The sequence below is a fragment of the Metopolophium dirhodum genome, chromosome 5 (genome assembly GCF_019925205.1).
Source record: "Metopolophium dirhodum isolate CAU chromosome 5, ASM1992520v1, whole genome shotgun sequence".
NCBI lineage: Eukaryota > Metazoa > Arthropoda > Insecta > Hemiptera > Aphididae > Metopolophium > Metopolophium dirhodum.
This window is the reverse complement of record NC_083564.1, coordinates 11,389,595-11,415,891: the sequence shown is the minus strand read 5'-3', so window position 1 is coordinate 11,415,891 and position 26,297 is coordinate 11,389,595. Positions and strand designations below refer to the sequence as shown.

The following is a 26,297-nucleotide window of genomic DNA, read 5'->3' as shown; positions in this document are numbered from 1 at the left end:
TTCCATATTAGGTACTAATAATAAAGCAAATAAGTAATATTGTAATAACTATAATAGCAATACAATAATATTATACAATTCAATAATTTACGTCTCAGCCCAAAATCATTTTACGTGTGCAATGATTTATCAATGAATTAATACTGATTTTTTATATAAGGAATTTATAATGTGCTTAATTTTGATAAGCTGCTTACCAAATGTACCTTGCTATCAGCTTATAAACATAAAAAATATTTCTCAATATGTAATCATAATTATAACACTAGATAGTTGTAAATACAGACTATATGGACTCAAAAAAATATCAATGTCATTTCGCCAACTTATACTAAGCATTGTAGTGGCAAAATTGAAGCTTAAAAATAAAGACAAATCACTGCACAAACTTAAATCTGTTTAAACGTTGTCACGTTTAATAATTTAATATATCTTGTATATTATTAAGGATAATATTTTAATCACTGATCTGTTAATGTATCTATTATTTAATTTTATATGCACCAGTGTAAAGGTATTAGATGTCACACTATAGCACTATGGGTACTACCATTGATTATAAATAAAGTATTTATAATCAATGGTACTACTCTATACATCTCGGGCGTTATATAAGTAGGTATACTTAATTGTTTGATTCAATACCTATAGGTACTTGTGCATAATATACTTTTAGCTCTAATTACCGTAGTAATCTGTAGTACACTTGAGTATCTTATTATACCTCCCATAGTTTATAATTTTTATCCACATTTATCTTAAGAAGTCAACACCTTCAATACAAGCAGTTTCTTATAGTAATGTTATAGAAGGAGTGCACATTTTGTATATAATTTTGTAGTTGTTATTACTTATTATGTAATTTTGAAAATTAATAAATCCAATTCAAATTTAACACAATTATTACAGTAACTTACAGAATGTACACGCTCGACACCTACAAGCGTACAGTACAGCGTTTTTTTGTTTTTCTCAATTTATTATTAAGTACTTGGAATCTTATATTATTAGTGATTTATTACCTCTCAAAAGTTCCAACTACATTCAATTTTTACTTAGAAAAGATATTGAAGTTGAAAACAAATGCATGTATAGGTATACTGTACGATAAATTGTGTACACATACACACAAAAATAAAAAACTCCCCCCCCCTCCCAAGTATTAAATAGTTCCATTTTGCTACCAGAAAATAATATAAGTTGAAGATTTAAGCATTTGTATTGCTCCTAAAGGTAATGACAAAAAATAATACACTCATCATTGTAATACCAATACAGTTTTTCACTCAGAATTTAAAACAAAAAAATTACCAGTGATCACTAACCTATCTATCTGACGAGATACACGTATGTGAATTATTCTTATTTGTTGTAATTTAAAAAAAAAAATGTAAAAAATAACATTTGCCGGTCGTTAAATAAAAATAATGTTCGTTATAATATAGTGTTACGTAATGTTGGTTCGATTGTGCCGTATGCTTGCTTACATAATTGTTTTATATATTTCTGATATAGCGATTACTGATAACTTACTAATTTTTTTCTATAAAGGTTGTAGGAAAAAAAACTATAGAATTTAATAATATTTTTTGACGTAGAACTATGTTTTAAAATAACATAATTAATTTATACATATAATATATACTATTATGATAGAAAATGATATCCGAACAAGAATAATATAAATTAAATATTTCAATATAATCTATATATTTTAGGTACCTATATATTAAAATATGTATTAGTTATGTAATTATGTGTCATATCAGACACGTCTTATAAAATTACTATATTTATTAATCGTTGATATACATTTTAGAATGAAAAAGTATACGAAAACAATACAAAGCAAAGCAATACAAATCGGTAACCATTTTATTATCTGAATACCCTAAAAAAAATAATAATAATTATAACATAAATATTGTCAATGTGAAACCAATTAAAAAGCACACCTCTATTATGACAATTTTTCAATAGTTGTATACCTACTGATTATTTGTGAAAATAAACGACGAAACACGTTCGAAAAGAAATTTTTACTATGAAATTGGGAGAACGATTATGAAAACAAGTAACATGTTTAGGTACAAATATTTTCAGCCACCAAAATAAATACAACATTTGGGTACATCATATTTTTTAAATAATACCACGTTTACGGTTAGGTACACATTTTTTTATATTTTATTTTTTAGAGTCTATTAGCGTTACACAGGAGGTTGGCTCTTAATTGTTTCCCATTTTTTTTTTTTTTTTTTTTTGAAACTACTTTAAAAATATTTTTATATTACATAACATTATATTAAATCATTGAATCATTACAAAAATACTAAATCTACTTAATTCAAAAATCGTATTTTATTTTATTTACTGCTATCGTATTTATTATAAAAATATTTTTTCCTGACATGACGTGGACCGATGTCTAAACTGAACTCTAAAACAAAAGGGACATGAAATTTTGACTGAATGTTTATAACTGCATTTCCTATACACCATAACATTTACCAAATATTTTGAGCTGTTTACGGACATTTTAAGTTTCCATTTTTTAGTTATTTTTTCTATATCAATAAAATTTTATTTGTTGGTTAAAAATGTTTGAAAATTTAATAGAAGGCTCCTAGATTATTGTATCAAAAGCAGATGAAAAAAAATTAAAAATTTTTAGTCACAGTTTTCATTTATAAGCGTTTAAAGTTCAAATCTTGACAAAACACGGAAAAATCACGAAAATAAGAAAATTATTTCGAGTTGAGAATTCATGAAAATTTTTCTTTTTAAATCTAAGATCTGAAAATGTAATACAAGATTATCCATAAGTTTGTCTACCTTTATCAAAAAAAAAATGTCCACAAGAAAGTCAAAATACATTTTTATGAGCGTTTGAAATTCATATTTTTACAACATTTGATATTCACTCGATATTTCATGTAACGATTTTTTTATTTTGTTGTAATTAAAAACCTTATGACTGTAGATACTTGAAAATTTCACTGAATGTTTGTATAAGCAATTTTCTATACACGATAACATTTTGAAAATAATTTGACTCTTTTTGAGCTGTTTACGGACATTAATAGTTTTCAATTTTTTTAGTTTTTTTTCTATAAATATCAATAAAATTTTATTTGTTGGGTAGAAAAGCGTGAAAATTTAATGCAAGGCTCCTGATATTATATTGTTACAATAGCAGCTGAAAAATATTGAAAATATATAGGCACAAATTTTTTTTATAAGCATTTAAAGTTCAAATTTTGACAAAATTTATCAAATTTAAAATGTAATAATTATTTTGTAGTTAAAAATTTATAAAATGTTCAACTTTTGTAGCCAAGGATTAACAATTTAAAACAAAGTTCCACGTAAATAGGTTTTATATAAACTACTTTATTCACAATAATATCATCAAAATATATACTTGGTAATATCATAGGCTGACGGACCGTTTTCGCTTAGAATCGTTTTTCTTATACAATGATATTATATCATTGAATTCAAATTTAACACCATCTATTACAGTGACCCACTTGTAACATACTGTACAGCAGAGCGACATCCACTTATCCACCTTTTTTTTATAGTTATTTTAGTAAAAATTTGGACAAAAATACATATTAAATAACCAAAAATAACGAATAAAGTTATATCTTGGCAATTTCATAATATTAATTAAACTTACCCCAGCTCCCGTATTAATAATATTAACTATTATTTCAACTACATATCGTCTACATATAGACTCATACAAAAAAACATACTTTATTGTAAAATCAATACATCCATCGCTCCAATTAGTCCAGTGAGAATCAAAAAATAACTCCTATAATTTTTCAAATTTTTTACATCACCTTTTATTACGTCAGCACCACATATTTTTTCCTTTCCTTTCTTACAGTTAAAATTGTTATTGTTGTAATTAAACATTTTATAGTTAATTATCATTACCATGCAGTTAAGTTAATTTTCTTTTCGTGTCATGCGGAAGCAACTAGATAATACTGATTCGAGGATTTTTTTTAATTTTGGTCATTTTTTTCTCATTATATATTAAAATAATCAAATATTTTACAGTGTAAATGTTTTGAAAATGTTTGTGTAAATGAAAATACTATGTCAGTTTATAACTTAAAATTATTGTAAATTAAAAAAAATTTTTTAACTGAGTTCATTTATCCCAACTTTAAATTTATCCAGTTAAATTTTTTTTGTTAACTTTTAACTTAACTGAAGGAAATTAAATGTAATAACTTAATTTGCCACAGTTAATTATTTTCATTAAATTGCCCACCTTTGGGAAAGGGAGGGGCGGGGTACACCGATGGCATTTTTTTAAAGAAATAGTTCTGCAGTTGAAGATCTTCTTTTAACAAGAATTATTATTAAAATACATATAGGTATTTTAAATAAGCCAATTTGAATAATTTAGCTAGTACCTACCTTCTATTATTTTCAATGCATCTACACAGAGTTAGTTGTTTAACATTAAAATTAAATTATTTATATAAGAAAAACCATTTAATAAAATTCGCTTATATATAGCTATATATCTTATACGTATTAACTGGAATTGAAAAATATTTCGTTAAAAAACGTCAACATACTACGTGGTATATACCGTGAGACGTATACCTGACCATTACCTAATTCTGTACAATATTTTAACATTTTAAGAATAAAATATTATTATTTGTTATAGGGCATATTATTATAATATAGGTTATAGGTACCTCGTACCTATATATAATCGTTTTTAATCTGCGGTGGTCATATAACGCGGAACACTAAACACCGCATTATAGCTTTTTAGATGATGACACTATATACATTGCTGTTATCACAGTTTATCAGTGGTTGTCATTTAGGTAACTAAAAAAAAATTATAAATTATAAATAAAACGATAAAAAAAAATGGAACGTATTGAATAACAAAATAATATGTTTTTCAACCGTCTCTCATCCAGTATTTAAACGCATTACCTTAGGTTATTTCGATTTCTAGTGGCGTGTCACTGTGTAATAGCAGTAATAGTATATAATATCGACACATCGACTTACCAACCAACACAACATCTAACCGTAAGACGTACGTGGTTCATTCCCGAGACATTGTCAACATTCGATTATTTTCGTTGTCTTCCCTGCACGAACGCGAATGATGGCGCCGAACGCAGAAAGCCAGAAGTACTACAAAGACGATGATATCGTGATTTCCGGTATCTCTGGCCGCTTCCCGAATTGCGAGACATTCGAAGAGTTCAAAGAAAAACTGTTCGACGGCACGGACATACTTGACAAAGAACAGAGCAGGTGGCCAGATGGTAAGTTATTATATTATAAAATCTATCGCAAATTCGATAGCACATAATTAATAATTATTCTGCTTTTGTTACTTGAATTATTATTAATAATAGTAATTATTTAGATAAATAAGTAGGTAATAACACCCCGAGGGGGTTAAAGTACAATCAGTGTGTACAACAAAGTATTACATTATATGAAAAATACATTATACACATTTAATTATTTAAACTATATAATATTATACACAATATTAGGTATAGGTATAGTTTTTAATTTAGACCAAGAATCGAAAAAAAAATCGAAACATTCACCTTTTTTTACACACTGTAGGTAGGTGGCACACTAGGCTATTAGATAAATAATGTTTAGTTCAGGGCTTGAAACCGAAAATATTTTTTTCCGATTTCGATTACGGTTTCGGTAATCGGTATTTTTTTGTCCATTTCATTTTTGGTTTTGAATATAGGTTTTTATTTTTTCCTATTTAATTTTCAGTTTTGATAACCGGTATTGATTTTTTTCGATTTTGCTTTCAGATTCGGTATCGATTTCGGTTTTTAATGGTTTTAACAGGTATTCAAAATCGGTATCCAATATCGGTTTTGACTACTACATTATTATCGTATTATTATAATGACCAGGGCATGAAACCGAAAATATTTTTTTCTATTTCGATTTCGATTTCGAATTTTTATCTTCACATTCTACCTAAATACTGAAATATAAATAAAACTTTTTAGATTCTCAGCGGAGTGATGAATGTAATGATTTTTACAATAATGTAGTGTGTGTGTGTGTTTTTGTATCTGTAATCTGGGTACACGATAAGAAGGTAGTCGAAATAATGATTTGATTTTCAACTTCAGTATCTGGTTGGTGCAATGGGGAGGTTTAAATTAGCAGAAGTTACAAAAGCATAGGAAAAAAAATAAGGAAAACGGGAATTATTACGTAAAATCGGTTTTCGACAAAATCGATTTTGGTTTTTGGTTTTTGTGGCCTCACTACCACGTCTTTTTTTGTCCAAAACTACTGTTTCTAATTCCAACAATAAGTGTCGAAAATTATCACGATTTTCATTCTGAAAAAATATTCGGATTTTCCGTAATACCTATATATAAGGGAACGATCGAGCCACATTTTTAATTTTTGTAATTTAAATTACAATAAAAATTGTAAAAAATTCAAAAAAATTCAGAATTTCCAACTAAAATATTTAATTAACTAATTACAATTTAAAAAAAATTTGCCTCTTTTGATCCCTCGTACATGTTGTGGAAAAAAAGAATATTTTGTTAGAATACAAATCGAGGTAATCGTGGCGACTTATTGTCAGAATTATAATCGTATGTTAGAGTGAAAATTAAACATTTTTTCATGATCACAATATTAGATACTGACATGTGCGTTCGAGTGCTTGCGAGAGTCCTCCGTACCGCTACAATTGACCCGCATGGACGCCACCCACACTAATAATCATTTACGACTAACACGTAGATCTTGAGTGGTGACGATGAGATTAGAAATTGCCTAAATCATTCTCCTCAAATCAATGCCATAGCGATTCCCCTTAACTCTGAAAAAAATACCGTAGAATGTAGATACATGACATTTTTACTGAACGTGTATATTAGTATTTTCTATACACTATAAAATTTTAAAATTATTTGACTCATGTTGAGTAATTAATAGCCATATGACATTTTCAATTATTATTATTATTATTTTTTTTTTATTATTAATGCCGATAAAAAAATGTTTGCATGGTCGAAAACCTTGAACATTTTTAGTTAGTTTTTGTTAGTGGAAATTAAAAAAAAAAGTTGAGCGAAATCTACAATAGTTTTTTATGAGTGTCTGAAGTTAGAATTTTGATAAAACATTGACACGAATATATTTCCAAATTATTTTGAGTTGCAAATTCATAAAAATATTATGTTTTAAATATTATTTAAGATTCCTCATAACTTAAAAGTTTTACTGCAATTCAAAAACGAATAACCGTAGATACTTTACGGTATATTTTATAATTTTCTATACTTGGTAAAATTTTCAAAATATTTTGACTTGTTTTGAGCTGCTTACAAACATTTTAAATTTTAAAATAATCTGGTTGTTGCATAGATCGCTTAATGCATTACCTTTACCGTGATCAATAGCGATTACTATTGATTACATTTTTTTTTATTCTTGTTTTATTTTAATGTAATAATTATTATTTATACTGAAATCTACATGTGGTCCTTACAAAACATGAACTTTTAGTTACATCTTATATGAATATTATAACCTCCACGCATAACGCTTAAAATAAATAAAATCAAATAGTTTCTTACATGAAATATTGTTTTCGTAGAACAGTCTGGTTGTTACATAGATCCGTGTATTACCTTATCTGTGATCGATGAAGGTAGAAGCGTGACAAAAAAATAGTATGTGTGGCTCGTGTGGGAAGGCAATTTCAGTCTTGGGTGTATTGTGGCCCTCACCTGCGGCTAGTGCCACACACGTCACCCGTGACTGAATTGGCTCACTTCCTGCCCTTGTCACACAATATACTATAATATATCATATACAATTACTTTTTCTGCAATTCATAATTCAAAAAAATGTTTGATTTCCAAGTGCGAGGACGCGAGGTCCCTACAATGCGCGAGGCCCTGGGTATGAGCCCTGCTTGCCCCCCTCCCTAAGAGCGTCCCTAAACTTAAACACTCATTCGATGATAATCGCAGACAAATGACAAATAGAGGCCCATAAAAACCAGCAGACACAATAAAAGTTTAAAATTAAAACTAAATTACCTAATACATAATTATACGTCAGCGCACCATGTAGTCGGTCTATTTTACTTATGGAGGACGCTATACCCATGCATTCGTTGTATCCGTCTTAAATCACTTAACATACGTATGACATAGCAAATTTCTAAAGTGCAGTTAGTTTTGATATTAGACTCAATTGACCTATTATCAAATTGTTTGGATAATAATAATATTATATGTGCTTGAGCGTCGCGTCGGTTTTATTCGATATTTTAATTTTCAAGCGAGTTAAGAGTAATTATAATTTTTGAAGATAATGAACAGATAATGTTCTTGCCTAAAAGTTTCATAATAGATCAATTCACTCTAATATTAAAACTAACAGCACACTATTGAAACTAGTGAACGAAAATCTGGTGTCGTACGTTTATAAGACGAGAACATCAAATGCATGTGTAGTGGTAGAAGAGAATACTCTTAATCTATATTTATTTTTAAAATTAAACAATAATCAGAAACACATTTATTAAAATATTCTTTCTTAACACAATAATATTATAAATTTGGTCAAAATGCAAAAATATCTCAAGAAGTCCAGAAAGAGCACTAAAATCTAAACAATGTTAAAATATGCAGGGTAACATTTTTATTTAAATTCTCTGAATTATGAAACAAGTTTTAAGCTTACCCTGATATCTCTTAAGCATTTTATAAGAAATATGTAAATGCTAAAAAGTCACAACCCTGGTAATAATACATATTTTAAATGAATTGTGCTAGAATACCGAAGACACAAATAAGGGGATTTATGGGACAATGAGGAGAGCATAACCCCTAACTCTCCTTTGGGCACGCTATTGAACTTCATAGCCCTTCCAGATGGAAATAATAAATCTCAACATTTCTTGTTTGGTATTTTAACCTCCTCCCCTAAAAAAAAAAATTGCATATGGTCTACTTGCGACTATGCCATTATTAACCACAACCTAATAAAACCAAAAAGGAAATTTCATTTTGAATATTTGCATATGAGGTACACTCTAATTAAATAAATAATAGAGTAAAATGGATTATTGTGAACATTTGTTATGATGTACGTACGTTTGTAACACATGCGGGTGTAGTGTCCTTATTTTAATCATTATTTTTTTAATATTTACTATTTATTAACTATAATATATTATTATTCAATGAAAAACATACATTCGAATTTCCGTAATATTAGTTTCCGATAGTAGAATAGTAGTTCTTTGAGTTCAATACAATATGAATGTCTATAAAACTTATTTATAACTTGTATTTTTAAAATTATATTTTTTATTATACCACTTAATAATTTACTTATAAATACTGAAGTAGTATAGAATGGCTAAAGGGCGATATTACTTCATTCTTAATTTTAATTTGTTTTTAGCAGGTTTATTAAAATGTATAAATCAAATGTATAAATACTTATTGTTTTTAAATTGTATAGTTTAATTTATCTGAGAGATTTTATTTATATTATTATTATTATAAAACAATGAAATCATTAATAATATTGTAAAAGAAATAATATTACTAAAATATTTTTGTATAGGTATTTGCGGTGCAGTAACCAAGATCGGAGTCCTCAGTAATTTGGAGAAATTCGATTCTACATTTTTCAATGTACATCCAAAACTGGCTGAAAGGCTGGACCCACAAATCCGTGCCATGCTGGAGAGTACATACGAAGCATTTGTCGATGCCGGTAGGCAAATATATATAATATATAAATTATATTACTATTAACTATATTAACCCGTTTCTAAAAAATATAAAACTTAGACTATATTAATATTCACTCGACAGGTGTGAATCCGACTTCTTTGAGAGGATCGAACACCGCAGTCGTTGTGGCGACAACGAATAACGATTACGCCGATTGGTGGTCTGCCGATCCAAAAAGAGTAAACGGTTACGAGTTTTTGGGATGTACCAGAACTATGTTCCCGAATCGTATTTCGTACTCGTTCGATTTGAAAGGTAATACAATGTAATCGAACTAATAATATGATGTTTATTCAACTTTGTAACTTCGTATATGACTATGTTGATACTATAATATGAAAATAAAGCCATGTACCTATACAAACTCACTTCTCCCATAAAATAGTATTTAAATGTATAACAGATAAACAAATTGTTTTAAATTTTAATACGAATTTATTTTTTAACAGTTGTATGTAATTACAATTAAAAAATATTAATATCAATTAAAGTGTCATATTTTTAATACACACACTTTAAATTCGATTATCGGACGATCACTTTATTGATTGCGTGTTTCTATCTTCCTTTGAAAAACATTAAAGTAATAGAATACACATAACAGAGAGTATAGTTCATTTGTATTACGTATAGACGTATAGTATATGATTACTAATCATATGGATCTTTTACTTAGTAACCACTGATTACTATATAGGTACACGTTTATTTCTGCGCGTGGTTAAGGAAATATCGTTTGACAAGAAAGTCTCAATGGCCCGTCGTCTAAGTATATTAAATACATTTGTCATACGCCTTTTCAGGGCCCAGCTATGCCGTCGATTCCGGGTCTTCAGGTAGTCTGATGGCTCTCGAACACGCGTATAGAATGCTCAAGACCGGAATGGTGGAAGGCGTAGTGGTCGCCGGTTGTTCGTTGCTGCTCAATCCCGTGCTGTCGGTCATGTTGCAGAAGATGGACAGCGTATCACCTGACGGAAAGAGCAGGCCTTTTGACGCCTCAGGTAAGAACCGAATTTTGTCGTTATTGTGTTATCGTGTTTGCGTAAATACCGTACGACAAATACTTGACGTATCTGAAAAATAAATGCCGGGGCGCGTGGCTCTGGACTTGGGTAAACGGATAGGGTTAATTACCGATACGATTTTCAACATATTTTTATAGTTATTGATGCAACATAAAAAAATATTAATAATGTTTCGACAACATACAAAAAAAAAACTATTGATGTATAAATATAATTATTAGAAGAAAATTGCTTTTGGAACTTGTACTATTATTTATTGCACATTTCACTGCCCATTATAATATCAATGACAAATAGCAAATATGCATGACAAATAGTATTAATTGTAAAAGTGAATTTCAAACTGGCAATAGAATATTTCAGATTTCATTAGCTCTAATAACAATAATATATTAATACGACGATCGGAATGTTTTAGGCCAAGGGACCGCCCGCAGCGACGCCGTCGTCATCGTGTACATGCAGCGCGCCAAAAACGCCAAACGGGTGTACGCCACCGCAGTGAACGCGCGCACCAACACCGAAGGTTTCCGTTTAGAAGGAGCCATTTACCCGACCAACGTGCAGCAGATCGAACTGTTTCGAGAGGTCTTGGACATCGCCAAAATCAGTCCAGCCGATGTTGACTACGTCGAGAGCAGCGCCTGCGGCGACCAGGTACATACTAATGTAACGAAAGTAACACGTTAATGTAACGATGTTACTTTGTTAGTACCTACCGCATTACGTAATTTCGTTATAATTGTTTCCATGTTGGCAAAACGAAAACGTAATAGAAATTACGTTCGCTAGTTAACTTTAATTATATAACGCGTTACCCGTGAATGCGTCTCGTATTTGAGAAATACGTGTTAACCGATTTTTTTATTTGCAAAGTAGTTTTTGTACAATTTTACTTGAGTAACAAGTAAAGTTACTTTCATTACTTCTTAACTCTACTTGTTTTAATTCGCGTACCTAATATACACCGCATATTCGTTACATTTGGTGTTTAAGGATAGGGGTTTTACTTCACCTTGCTCCCCAAAAAACTGTACTGATTCGAGTTATACATTCAATTTTTGTAAATTTGGCTTAAACGTGGTGCCAGTGTGACGCGTATATCGATGATTTTAACAGTATCAAAATGTGTGTATCGATGGAGGCAAATCTGATTAGAACAGAGGCTACGCGTGTCTTAAAACAGGACTGCCAAATGTTGCCATCACCGCGGGATAGTGACATTATTTAGACGCAAATTTCATTTTTGTCAACATTTTAGTTGGGTGACGCCCAGGAACTGAACGCCGTCGCCGAAGTATACTGCAAGGACCGCACCAAACCACTGTTGATCGGATCCGTGAAATCAAACATGGGTGACGGCGAACCAGCTTCCGGACTTTGCGGCGTCGTCAAAACCGTGTTGGCCATGGAACGTCAAGAAATCCCGCCGACGCTCCACTACAATGCCCCGAACCCCCGGGTTCCGGCCCTGAAAGACGGTCGGCTGCTTGTCGTCAACAAATCTTTGTCGTGGAACGGGCGGTATGCAGCTGTGAACGCGGTGGGTATCGGTGGACATAATGCCCACGCCCTGCTGAAGGCCAACGAAAAGCCAAAACGGCAACAGCCCGAGGACGCCATTCCCCGGCTGGTAATCGGGTCTGCGAGAACCGAAAGCGCGATCAATTACATGTTGGACAGGGTGAGCATTCCGTGCAGATATATTATACGAGGCTGGGGTCTTGTAGCTATTGCGGTGCATTTCCGTGTTCAGATCATAAGAAATAATTAATATATATATAATATAAAAAATCATTTTGCACATTCGTTAGGGGCATAGTTAACATTTTGAACATATAATTGTTTCAGCCATATGATTTGGCCACGTCGAAATGCGCGCGTATTTTACGATATTGTAATATTAACCCATTATGCTAGCAATGGTTAATTTGTAAAAAATTTAAATTAAATTAAATGTTCATCGACTGATTAAATAGGATTACCTCAATCAAGCCTCAAATATAGACTTGTAATATTTTTCAAAATATTTTTGAATATAACTTTGAGTAAATTGTTTCCCATTATTTTTCTTTTACTAAGAAGAGGATGTCGATTAAAATATAATATAATTTTTGTGAGAATATTATGTAATTTTATATTTGGACGTTATTTAGTGCTACAAGTCCCGAACATGAATCGATATTTTTTCTCCATTACATTTATCCATTTATGATTTAATTAATCTTCGTCATCGTAGATCGAAGGCATGCCTAGAGATCCTGAATACTACGGTCTATTGTACGGAGTTCAGAGTCAAAACATTCCGGGTCACAATTTCAGGGGGTATAGCATTCTCGGCGAGACAAACGCCCGCGAAGCAACGGTGAGAACATTATTATTATTGTTATTTTGAGTTCGTCCACAACGAATGTTGTTGGGTGCTATACGCATTATGTATTAATAACAATTTAAAAAAAAAACCATAAATTCTGTCATCAGACCATTGGTGTAGGCAAACGTCAAGTGTGGTACGTCTTCTCCGGAATGGGAAGTCAATGGACTGGCATGGGCCGCGACCTGTTGGCTCTGCCACCGTTCCGTGCATCGATCGATAAGACCGCCAATACGCTGAAAAATCTCGGGTTGGACCTCTACGCCATTTTTGAATCAAACGACAAGACGGTCTTCGACAACGTGTTGAATTCGTTCGTCGGGATCGCTGCCATACAGGTACGGAGATTTTAGATGATAGGTCCAATGTCATAGGTTCAACTACAATTTCATCCAAAAACTTTTTTCCGAACCTTTATGCATTTATGTACAAACTGCATTTAGATCAAGGATCTATTTTAAATTCACATTAGACCTTCATCGCCATATACATATATTACTAGTCTGACAAGGGTCGAATAGATACATAGATTACTTGAACATTATATTATTAACCTAAAGAAAATAACGAATCATAATTTATTTGAGAGCATTCTTACCAATTAAAATGCAGAGCAACCCACATGGAGATAAAAACAATTTTGATTAAACATATTATTGTTTTTATAAGTATTTCAATCAAAACACTTTGAAAACTCATCAAAAAATTATTAATATAGAAAAGTTAGCTATCTGTCCCACTCCGAACATCGTGCTTCCACGATACTAATCGTTGGTTAGGTGGATAAGGTAAATATATAACAAATAGACTTAAATATTTAATCGATTTTGATTGAATCGATGTGTTTCAAATGGCTCTCCTCTATTGTGTGTTGGTTCTTGTCGAAAAAGGTTTCACGAATACGTAAATCCCTAAACGACTCCGGTATTACATTTAAAAAAACACCAACCAATTTTCAATTTGTGATTCATAATAGGTGCCTATGACTTTTATTCAACAAAAATTTTTATATTAAAAAAAAATACTCACATTTTTAACCTCATCTCTTTTGAGACAGTCCTAAGTATGTATGAAGTGGGAACGAATTTGTTTTGTCAAAAGCGGAAGCCCTTTGAGAAAAACGGGAGCTAAATGGCTGATTGGATAAAATCAACTATGGTACTAAACAAATGTCGGACGAAATATTCCGTTAAATGAAAATAACTATTAGCTAAATGACGATTAGACTTATAGTTCTTTGGACCTAACCATTTTTTCCCGGAACGGAAGATTTTTTTATAGTAACGCGTGACCACGTAGATTGATTATTTTTTCCGTTTAACAGATCGCTTTGGTAGATGTGCTCACTGCTGTCGGTATCACTCCCGATGGAATCGTAGGGCACTCGGTCGGAGAATTGGCTTGCGCATATGCAGACGGAACATTGACGGCCGAACAGACCATTATTGTCGCCTACTGGAGAGGCCGCAGTCTTCTAGACCTGAACTTACCCCCGGGCGCAATGGCAGCAGTTGGTATGTCATAACTCAATCGAGAAGTTTTCTATTTTTGTTTGAAAACAATGTTCTTCAAACTGTAACTTTTTTAGTTACAATAATAATGTAGGTATAAAGTGTTAACAGACAATAGTTTCAATAATTATAGTTACAAGCTTCAAATAATACGCCCATGTCAGTATGTCACTATAGCAGGACTGTGATTTTAACGTGTTTGTATGTTTCTCTTTTGTTAGGTAGGTACATTAATAAAGAAATTGAGTTTGGTTGACATTTGTTTTAAATTACTGTTAAATTATGGCCGCAAACAAAAACTTATTTTATTTTTAATAATTTATTGGATCATGATTATAATTATTATTAGTATCTGCGTATTTGTTTTATTTTTTTTAATTTTGATTCCAGTAAGAATTTAACTTTATTTCCGGAGATAAATTTTTCTTAAATTACAGCACTTGTTGACAATCATTTCCGATAAAAAATATTACGTAATACGTATAGGTACTGCCTTTGACCAGAAAAATAATATAAACAATATTGAATAGCAATAAATGTAATATTGTTCACATTTTATTATGAGTATTTTTTAACTATTTATTAATGTTTTCTAATTTTATTTTAAAAAATTTACTGCCTATTTGTGAATTTTTCAATATTTCAATTTGAAGTTTTAGAATATTGTGCTAATTTTTAATGCATTTAGGTTCATGTATATTTCAGTGCACACAAATCAATATGTCGTATTTATAGTTTTGTTTTTTTAAATTTTATAATATTGTTGTTAAATTTAAGGTTTATCTTGGGAGGAGGCCAATGCTCGAGTTCCTTCCGACATCGCTGTGGCTTGCCATAACAGCGAAGACGGTGTCACGATTTCCGGGCCGCCAGATTCAATCGCACAATTTGTGAATCAATTGAAATCTGAAGGCGTGTTTGCAAGGGAAGTCAACAGTTCTGGAATCGCATTCCATTCATGGTACATCGCTGCTGCGGGACCAGTATTTAAGAAAAAAGTCGCAGGCGTACGTTAAATTATACTTTTAATTAAATAAAAAAAAACATTTAAAGTGACTAAGCCATTTATAAACGCATGATTTTCTGTAATAATATAGATAATTTCAAACCCGAAAATGAGGTCATCCAAGTGGATCAGCACGTCTATCCCGGAATCCAGGTGGAACGAACCACTGGCTCAGTTTTCGTCTGTGGCATATCACGTAAACAACTTGGTATCTCCGGTTTTGTTCAACGTGAGTGTAAAAATCACAGACATTGAGAAAGATTATAATGATCGTTAATTTGATACATTTTTAAAACACGTTTCAGAGTGCGTTGAAACACGTACCCGACAACTCTGTGGTCATCGAAATCGCACCGCACGCGCTCCTCCAAGCCATACTGAAGCCTAGCGTCGGTTCCAAGTGTACGCACGTAGGTCTGGTACGAAGAAATCACTCGTCGGTAGCTAATCTGTTGTCCAGTATCGGAAACCTGTTCAACGCCGGACTGCAACTGAAAATAGAAAACCTGTACCCACCAATCAGCTATCCCGTATCCAAGGGCACGCCATCGCTGCAGCCATTGGTCGAATGGGACCATTCTGACGATTGGGACGTGATCACTTTTATTGAAAACGAAGTCGCGTCGTCCGGCGAAGTCAAACTAGAAGTGGACACCGAAAACGAAACGTACAACCACCTCAGGGGCACATACGTCGATGGTGTCGAAGCCCTTCCATACGCATCATACCTCGTAAGTTTTATGCAATATACAAAATATGTACAATACATTTATTTCGGTGACACTTTAAAACTTTTATACAGTAATTATTGGTATTATTGGTCTTTGATGATTGTAGTTTACTTTTAAAACCAATACATTAATATTTATATATTATTATAGGCACGTCGATTTTATAATAATAGTACTCGTATACGGTAAATGTATACAATAAAATATGTACACGTCGTTTTCTAATGTGAAAGTAAAAACTATTTTTTTTTCTTTTATCGAATTCAAATAAAAAATATATAATATCTGTTATAATAATAATAATCATCTTTATTTTACGGAATAAAATTCCAATTCCAATTTTAAACAGACAGTGAAATACAGTGTTCACGCACATTTTTTTTTATATTGATCTTGAGCATCGGCAAATATCGCCATTATCATTTTTTAGGGGGTTTACGGTTGATTGAGGAACACGTATGTGTGGGGCGAGGATTTTTCATTAAAAAACCGGGTGGTCACCCATCCGGGAACTAGCGACGACGCCGATTCTTGAACTTCAGAACGCGGTAGGCCAACCACCGAGCCACACCAGACCCTAATAACTCATTTATTATATTTAATACACATATATTTATAATAAATAATTTACAATTAAAACATGAATGAATTGTGTACTTATATATGTCGTTCACATCAAGCATTGAACAATTTCCATTTTTTAGACATTCGTGTGGACAGCTCTAGCTAAATTGCAATTGTCGACTGCTGATAAACTCCCCGTGGTTTTCGATAACGTTCAATTCTTCAAAACATTACCTATCCCAGAAAATGGTAAGTTGATTATAAATAAACATTTTAAATCGTCATCAATTAATACAGTATGGTTTTTTTTTTAGGAAAATTCAGTTTTACTGTTAACATTTTGGCGGGCAGCGGAGAATTTGAAATTCGAGAGAGCGATATCGTTGTAGCGTCAGGTTTCATTCATATCCAAACATCTGACGAACAGATGCAATTACCAGAGCTTAAATCATACGAAGTCGATCAGTTATCGACCGCCGATGTTTACCAAGAGCTTGCGTGCAAAGGGTACAAGTACAGCAAAAGCTTCCAAGGCATTAACTTGGCCAGTAACAACGGTATAAAAACATATTTATTGATTCGGTCATTTATACGATCATAATATTATGATGATGTTAATTAGTAATATTATAATAACTGTTGTTTTTGTAGGTAATTGTGGACGTATCGCTTTCGATGGAAAGTGGGCACCATTTATTGAATCGTTGTTGCAACTGCACCTGTTGAAACTCGACACTAGAGATCACTACGCCATTAAATACTTATTCAAATTGAGCGTTTATCCGGAAAAACAATACAAATCCTTGGTTTCTAATTGTAATATTACCGATTTGTCGAAACGTCATTGTTAATACACTGTTTCAAAATGTAATAATAATGTGAGTTTGTTTATCAATAGGTGCGTCGTTCAGTGTTTATGAAAACATTGGCGTGATTAAATCCGCCGGAGTCGAGATTAGAGACGTCAGGTCGATATTGGTCCCCGTCCGAAAAGAATTACAACAAGATTTCGATTTGGAGTCTTATATATTTTTGCCGTTCGAGTTAGAAGAAGTACGTAAACAATTAATAACTATTTTCCATAAAGGCAAATTGTGTTTCAAATCATTTATAATTAATTTTTTTTTTACGTTTTACTGACAGCCTGTTAGTGAACCGCTCAAGAATATCGTTCAAATTGTATTGGAAAACGCTTACGAATCTTTTGACGTGTCGGAAGTAGTTACCTCAGTACAACAAGAAATTTTAGTTCCGCAAATCTTAAATCTGGTCAACGCAAAATCTTCATTCCACGTGAGAGCGACTAACTGAAATAATATATTATATTTTACGTATTTTTTTGTGTTACGAAATCGTATTTACTAAATACTGTTGTAGATCAACGCTAATGTGTATGTTAAAGACGTAAGCCAATACCAGTCCAATAAATTCGTGACTTACTATGAACAAGATTTGACATCTAGTGCTTTGAAAAAACTATCATTCCTCGTAGTAGCAAACGGTGCCATTGACAATAAACAACTATTGAACAACATACTATCGGGTGTCAAAAACGGAGGTTTCTTGCTAACCGTAGAACGTCAATTTGATTCAAAATTCAGACAAGTTGGAATAGACGTGATCGCGAAGTACTCAGATGGTCAAAATTTATACATTTTGTTAAAAAAGGTAATTTTGTGTATTCGTGTACTGATTTGTATTGATAAGTCCATTAAAACCATAATTGTTTTTTTTTTAATTTAATTTTAGAACAACAATGTACCCACTCCAATTGCAGTATCTATTGGAAATTCATTCACCTGGGTCGAGTCATTAAAACAGAAAATTCAAAACGCTAACAACGATAACCGAGATATTTTTTTGATCAGTCAAAACTTGGAAAACACTGGTGTGATTGGATTAACGAAGGGCTTGAGACAAGAACCAAATGGCAAATTTGTCAAGTACTTCAAATTTATTTAATAAACGACTAACGCGTATCATGACCCGTAATAAACAACAGTTTTTGATTATATATTTATATTATTATATCATCAATAGATGTGTGTCAATTAAAGATAACAAGGCGCCCTTGTTCTCCGTGTCAGCTCCAGTATATCAGGAACAACTTAAGAAAGGACTGGCCGTCAATATGTTCTTGGGTGGTGCTTGGGGTACGTGCATGTTCGCTCCGTACAAACAAGCCAAAGTCCAGGTAGAACATGCTTACATAAACACCACAAAATCTGGCGATGTAAACAGTTTACAATACATAGAAGGAAAACTATCAACTTTCAAGTGAGTTTTTATATATACGCTCATATATTATATTGGTAGTTTTGTTATTACATTAGATTTGGTTCCTTTCCCAAATATGTTTTCCTATTCGAAAAATAACCCCACTTAGGAAATGCCCACATAAATTAGTGTAATGGTGTAATAATTACATTCATAAAAATACTTATTTTATTTTTAGATTTAATACCCACCAATAAGCACATAGATAATTATACCTATCTAAATGTATACTGTTTATTACTTTCATTAAAACAAGTATATTCTCATATAATTAAAAAACTTTTTTTTAAATAATTACAATGTACTTATATACAACGCACTAAACATACCTGGGATTACAATTTATATTATAATTTCGTCAAAATACTCGTTGTTTGATGTTTCAAATATTTAATGATCACCGTATTGGGATACGTATTCAAATACATATCCTTAGTACAATTATTTGAGTATTCACAATTTACATTATGCATTATACCTACATTAAAAAAAACTATTCTATCTGAGTATCTAATAAGTAATATTTTGTTAATCATCAGCCCTAAAGAACACCCAGATTATGATCTATATTACCCGTACTACGTTCCGCTCAATGGTTTGGACGTGAAAATGGTAAACGGCACCCTTCAGTGTAACGGAATTTCTGGAGATATAGCGCAACAAGTAAGAAACCACATTGGCAAATTGCAATAACTATTTATTATGTTATCGTATATTAAATTCATATATTATGTATATATCATCGGCTGAAGATCTAAACTTACCGATGCTAAAATGACAGTGAACAATTTTAGGGTAGCTTCCTCGGAATGGAGTTTGCTGGCCGCACCGCCAGTGGTAAGAGAGTACTCGGTTTGGTACCCGGCGGCGCTTTGGCCACTTCAGTTCTAGCGCACAAAGATCTCGTCTGGCCATTGCCTGATGAGTGGTCTTTGGAAGAAGCTTGTACTGTGCCGAGAACTTACAGCCTGGTAAGTATTATAATAACGATGTTGTACGATTATAATTATAATAATTTTTATCGCATTTAATGTATCATTTTTATATTTGTTTAGGCCTACTACGCGCTTGTCGTGCGGGGAAACGTCCAACCCGGCGAATCCGTTTACGTGCACGCCGGCGCTACCGGGATAAGCACTGCCGCCATCGCCGTGTCTCTCGAATTAGGAGCCATTCCGTATGTAGGAGTATTTAACAAGGAGCAAATAGTGTTTTTGAAAACAAGATTCCCGCAAGTATGTCTTTAAAAATATTACGTATTGTCCCAAATTACCAAACCGTATTGGTTTTAGTGCTGAACCTAAGTAGAGTGGGAAGTGGGGCTATTTATCCTGGGTAACGGTTATGTAAATACTTATATAAGGGCACGTTGTAGTTTATTCAAAAAAAATTAACGAAGTGGATTTTAAAACAAACTACAGTTTATGAATTAATATTATTTTTAAATTGTAAAATTGTTTATATAGCGTCAAAAGCTAATTAAAGTGTGTTGTAATTTTTTTTTCGTTTGAAAGATAGCACAATATTTTTTAAGGTCTCCGAATTCCCTAAATCTTTCAGTGACTTTGTTGTATTATTATCGTCAATATTATTTTGTGATCTTACAGCTGAACGATGATAGTTTTGCTGATCTGGCCAATGGTGGATTTGAGCAACACCTACTGGAGCAGACCCAAGGCCAGGGGGTTGATCTGATATTCGATACTTATTCCGCAATCAACAAGCGCCAAGAGTTCGTCAACTCATTGGCTGAGTACGGCCGCTTGGTGGACTTTGAAGTGTTCGCACCAGTGTCCGACTCATTAGGGGTGTCCGGAAACTTGAAGAGCATAACATACAGCAAGATCTCGTTCAGCACCATTCACTTTTCACCATCCGAAATCAAATACATCCAAAGGTTGGTTGGTCAAGGTATCCGGAGCAAGAAAGTGCAACCACTGGAAACCACCGTTTTTCCAGCAAGTCAGGTGGCCGATGCGTTCAAGCACAATGTTACTTGCACCAATGTCTTAGGACGGACTGTGATTGAAATCCGCAAAGAAGAAGATAAGGTAAACGCAATTCCGACCAAGATAACCGTCGCTGCGTCTCCAAAATTATTCTACACACCTGACAAAGCGTTCGTCGTTAGCGGTGAGTTTTCCACTGTTCTTAACGGTATTATACTTTCCGGAGTAGAAGGAAAACATTTTTATTTCAAACACTTTTTTTTTATCGTTTTCGTCGTTGTAGGAGATGAAGACAGCTTGAACTTGGAATTGATTCAACATCTAGCGCATAGAGGAGCCCGCAAATTTGTCTTAGTATCGAAAATGAACAACAAACCGCAGTCCGGTTATAAGACGTTGACGTTGAGACGGTTAAAGAACAAAAACGTTACCGTGGTTGTGTCGTTTGCCGACCCGTCAACGGTGAGAGGCGCCGAAGAAGTACTGAGAGAAGCGGTAACCCTTGGCACGGTCTGTGGAATTTACCACATAACCACGGTGAGTACTTTTTGAACTGATAAACACTATCATGATTATTACCATGATTATAAAACGGCATGTCTCGTTGTACGTGAACAGGCTCCGGAGACCAGTCACTTGCAATCGTTGAGCGTAAACGATTTTGCAGCAACAAAAAAGTCCGTGTCCGAAGCGGTTGCTAATCTGGACACACTGAGCAGAAGATTGATTCCCAAACTTGAATCGTTCGTTGTGCTCGCCCCGGCTGTGGCGTCACGTGGAGCTAAAGCCAAGTCCAACTACGTATTTGCGAATGCGGACGTGTTCAGAATTTCTGAAGTCCGCAAAATCTCGGGCTACCCAGCAGTGAGTATTATTGCATACAGGCCGTGAATCAATGCGATTTTATTTTCCGTCGTCGTTTCAATTTTATCGATTTAAAAAAATTACTTTTACGATTTACGAGCACTGCGTTGTTGTTTTTAGGTGGTCATAGAATACGGCGCGATTGAAGGTTGTTCGGACATGTTCAACAGTCCAAACTTCAAACCAGCGTCAATCGTTTCGGCGCTGAGTGTCCTGGACAAAGTCACCAAACAGCCACAGAACCCTACAGTCGTGTCGTACTCGAAGTTCAACGGTCCGAATTACGACGATTCGGATGCCGCGACTCCACTGTTGTTGACAATTGCCAAGATTTTCGGTAATATTTTAGGGTTTGTCTCAAGGGCTTTAAACTCGACGTGATTGTAGTGGTACCATTGAAATACGTTAATACATTTTATAATAAATCCAGACAAACTATAAAACATGATACTTAAATTCGAAGACAAAAATTCAAAATTATTTTAATAGCCTTAAATATTTTTTGTATGGTCTGGCAAGGTGATAACTGATATTAGTATGTGGTGATTATATCATATTTATATTTTATTTCGTCAACAGGTTACAGGGCCTTGTCCGAAGTCGAACAGACGTTCAATCTCACTCAGCTCGGCCTGGATACGTTCCTCGCTCCACGCGTCCAAGAAGCCATCCGACAACAAACCAACGTGGTCGTGGAAATCGAAGAACTCAGAAAAATTACGTTCCCTGGTCTCCGAGCCAAGATTCTCGATTTACTCGCCTGAAATACCGTGCATATATTATTACACTGTTGTTAGACTTGAATGTTATTAATTGTATTTTATTTCACCGAGCGCGTGTAATGCTCTTAACTTTTAAATAAACCAGATGAAAAATAGTTATAGAAATTACGTTGTTTTTATTATCATATTATAATTATTTTACCTTCAGTCCGATGACAAGTATTTCAAACTACTGATTATTTACGTTATTTTTCACATTCATTATTAAAAACAATAAAAACACATAGGCAATAACGATATTATACCTACCACTATTATAGTAGTATGTATTATATTATCATTCTTTTGATCATTGTTACATGCTCAATTTACAGATTCTGCTTCAGTCTATTTATCAAAATATATAAATAACAATTACTCAAATTATAAAAATCAAATGAATATAATCTAAGTATGTTGTTAGTTTTAATATTAATTATTAATTAAGCAACAAATTTGATAAATAATTGTTCATGATTTAAAAATAATACATTTTGACACAATGAAAAGTTTAACATATACCAAAAATGTTCGGCATTATCATAATTTGAATTTGGCCTTTGAATATAAATTGATATAAATAAATCCTAAGTCCTGAAAGCACATGCACTATGCATCAGAAGTTAGTAAAAACTAAATAAGTGGAGTGGTCAGTTAGTGAAAAATAGACATTTTTTTGCTCGTCTGAATTACCTAAGTAAAAATACGGACAAAAAAGGTGGGAAAGTGAATACCACTCTGATGTACATTAAGTACCGGGTAACGGATAGTAAAGAGGCACTGAAATGGCTTGAAATGAAACTTAAATTAAATTATATAAAACCATTGTATGCGAAAAACGATTCCAAGCGAAGATGGTCTCTCAGCCTATATAGCCTATAAGTAGGTATATTTTGAATTTTCTTATACTATTATATATTGCAACTAAAGTAATTTATTTTACTATTAGTAAAACAGTTGGTTAAATTAATTTATGCGAAAATATTTATTGATATTCATTGATATTCATTTCATTTCAATGATATACTTTAAAAGTTTCAAGAACGCATGGATCATATTTTAATAATACAAAAAAAATTACAAAAATTGTTAATTTCCATTTAAATATCTAATTTTGTCCAAATTTGAACTTATGTTTATGAAAAAAATTTAAAAACTGTGTTTATATATATTATATTGTAGATATCTTGGTTATAGTATAAACTGTAGGGTCTTATGAGAAATCTTGTTAAAAATTTTCAATCATAAGTTAATTAATTGAACATTTTCTACATTTTTTTCTACAAAATAATTTGCACATTTTCGTGATTTTGACAAATTTTGTCGAACATTCTAATATTGTTCGATCATAAAAAAATACTATACATTTACGCTCAACTTCTTTTTTTAATTTTCACTAACAACAACTAATAAAGTATGTTTTATGTGTAAGTCTATATTATGTAGACGATATGTAGTCGAAATAATAGTTAATAATGTTATTAATACGGTGGCTGGGGTAAGTTGAATTAATATTATAAAATTGCAAAAATATAACTAAATTCGTTATTTTTGGTTATTTATTATGTAGTTTCGTCCAAATTTTAACTAAAATAACTGTAAAAAAAACTGTGTTTATAATAATAATAATAATTTTTATTTTGCAAATATGAATACAATACAATTCAAAAATAATTATGTATACATTTAGAATTTTTGGTTACAGAATTAACTAATTACGTGTAACTTTGCTTTAGATTTTCAATCCTATAAAGTTAATCATTTTATACATTTTTAACTAAAAATAATTTTTAAATTTTAAATTTGATACATTTTGTCAAAATTCAACTTTAAATGATTATAAAAAAATTTTGACTATGTATTTATAATATTTTTCAACTGCTATTGTAACAATATATCAGGAGCCTTGTATTAAATTTTCACGCTTTTTTACCCAACGGGTTCAGCTAGTATATTATATATTATGTATGAACATAAAAATGCTTCATTAGATTATTATTTTTAAATGTTCATAACACTTCATATAACATAATACTGTGTTTGAACTTTGAAGTTTTGAATACAAATGTGTTATATTATGTTAAGCTATTTAATTTGGCGTACTACTTTTCATTTTTCAAATTGTTTCAGTTTAGTATTAATTGGTGAAAATTCCTAGTATCTATACCCATAAGCGCGGATTGGTGGGGGGAGGGCAAGGACCTCTCAGATCCTCTAAAAAAATTGTTTTTTAATTGAAGTATTAAATCCTTCATTATGTAGTGATCCCTCACTATCGATTATTACATTTGAGTCCTACGTCGTGCAGACAGTTGGTATTGGCGATGTTGATCAGTCGTGACGTAGAAGAGGTTAAAAAGTGAGAGACACAAGTTATAAATATTACAAGGTTTTCAAGGTTTTTTTATTAACACTTATTAAAATAAAATAAATTTTAAGCCATAAAAGTTTTGGTCCATCTCGATTCTTGGAATCGTTGAAAGAACGTTGTTGAAGTATAGGTATTAGTATTTGATATTTCTAGTATGACAATTTATTATATTGTAATAAAAAGTATCCAGCATGGCGAGAGACCAGTGTCGGCCTGGGATTTAAAGGGCCCAGGAGGCAAATTATTCAAAGGGCCTCTCAAAAATACAAAATCTCAAAAAAAAAATTTTTTTGACAGCTTTCAATTTAGTAAAAAAATTCAATTGTTAGGGTTAAAAAGGTGGGTAAGTGGATATCGCTCTGCTGTACAGTAGGTTACAGGTGGTTCACTGTAATGGATGGTGTTAAATTATAATTCAATGATATAATATCATTGTATAAGAAAAACGATTCTGAGCGAAAACGGTCAGTCAGCCTATAATATTACCAAGTATATTTGATGATATTATTGTGAATAAAGTAATTTAAATATAACATATTTACGTGGAGCCTTAGCTATAAAGGTTTAACATTTTATAAATTTTTTAACAATATTTGAACTTTAAATGCTTATAAAAAAAAATTGTGCCTATGTACTTTTAATATTTTTCAATTGCTATTGTAACAATATAACAGGAGCCTTGCATTAAATTTTCACGCTTTTTAACCTAACAAATAAAATTTTATTGATATTTATAGAAAAAAAAACTAAAAAAATTGAAAACGGCTCAAAAATAGTCAAAGTATTTTCAGAATTGTATGGTGTATAAAAAATGAAAATATAAACATTCAGTAAAATGTTCATGTATTTACAGTAATTCGTTTTTGAATAACAACAAAATAGCAAAATCGTTACATGAGAAATCGAGTGAATATCAAATGTTGTAAAAATATGAATTTCAAACGCTCATAAAAATTTAATTTGACTTTCTTGTAGACATTTTTTTTTTTTTGATAAACGTAGACAAACTTATGAATAATCTTGTATTACATTTTCAA

General features: G+C 32.0%; 1 protein-coding gene across 1 annotated transcript; it reads left to right on the top strand.

Moving 5' to 3' along the window:
* Positions 1–4,984: 4,984 nt before the first annotated feature.
* Positions 4,985–23,015, top strand: LOC132944700 (fatty acid synthase-like). The gene is made up of 28 exons (XM_061014178.1): positions 4,985–5,324; positions 9,652–9,804; positions 9,906–10,079; positions 10,628–10,828; positions 11,271–11,509; positions 12,114–12,536; positions 13,092–13,217; positions 13,334–13,564; positions 14,551–14,740; positions 15,515–15,744; positions 15,835–15,972; positions 16,049–16,474; positions 17,179–17,287; positions 17,353–17,595; positions 17,690–17,854; positions 17,937–18,091; positions 18,182–18,331; positions 18,416–18,706; positions 18,788–18,981; positions 19,079–19,315; positions 19,855–19,978; positions 20,110–20,286; positions 20,371–20,550; positions 20,923–21,448; positions 21,548–21,801; positions 21,883–22,128; positions 22,249–22,465; positions 22,708–23,015. The coding sequence occupies exons 1-28, from the start codon at positions 5,159–5,161 to the stop codon at positions 22,890–22,892; spliced, it is 6,150 nt and encodes a 2,049-aa protein (XP_060870161.1). The 5' UTR covers positions 4,985–5,158; the 3' UTR covers positions 22,893–23,015.
* Positions 23,016–26,297: the final 3,282 nt, after the last annotated feature.

Coding starts and splice junctions, on each gene's coding strand:
- LOC132944700 (XM_061014178.1), top strand. CDS start 5,159: ATGATGGCGCCGAACGCAGAAAGCCAGAAGTACTACAAAGACGATGAT. Junction 17,855..17,936: donor CAAATCCTTGGTTTCTAATT/GTAATATTACCG, acceptor GTTTATCAATAG/GTGCGTCGTTCAGTGTTTAT. Junction 22,466..22,707: donor GACAATTGCCAAGATTTTCG/GTAATATTTTAG, acceptor TTTCGTCAACAG/GTTACAGGGCCTTGTCCGAA.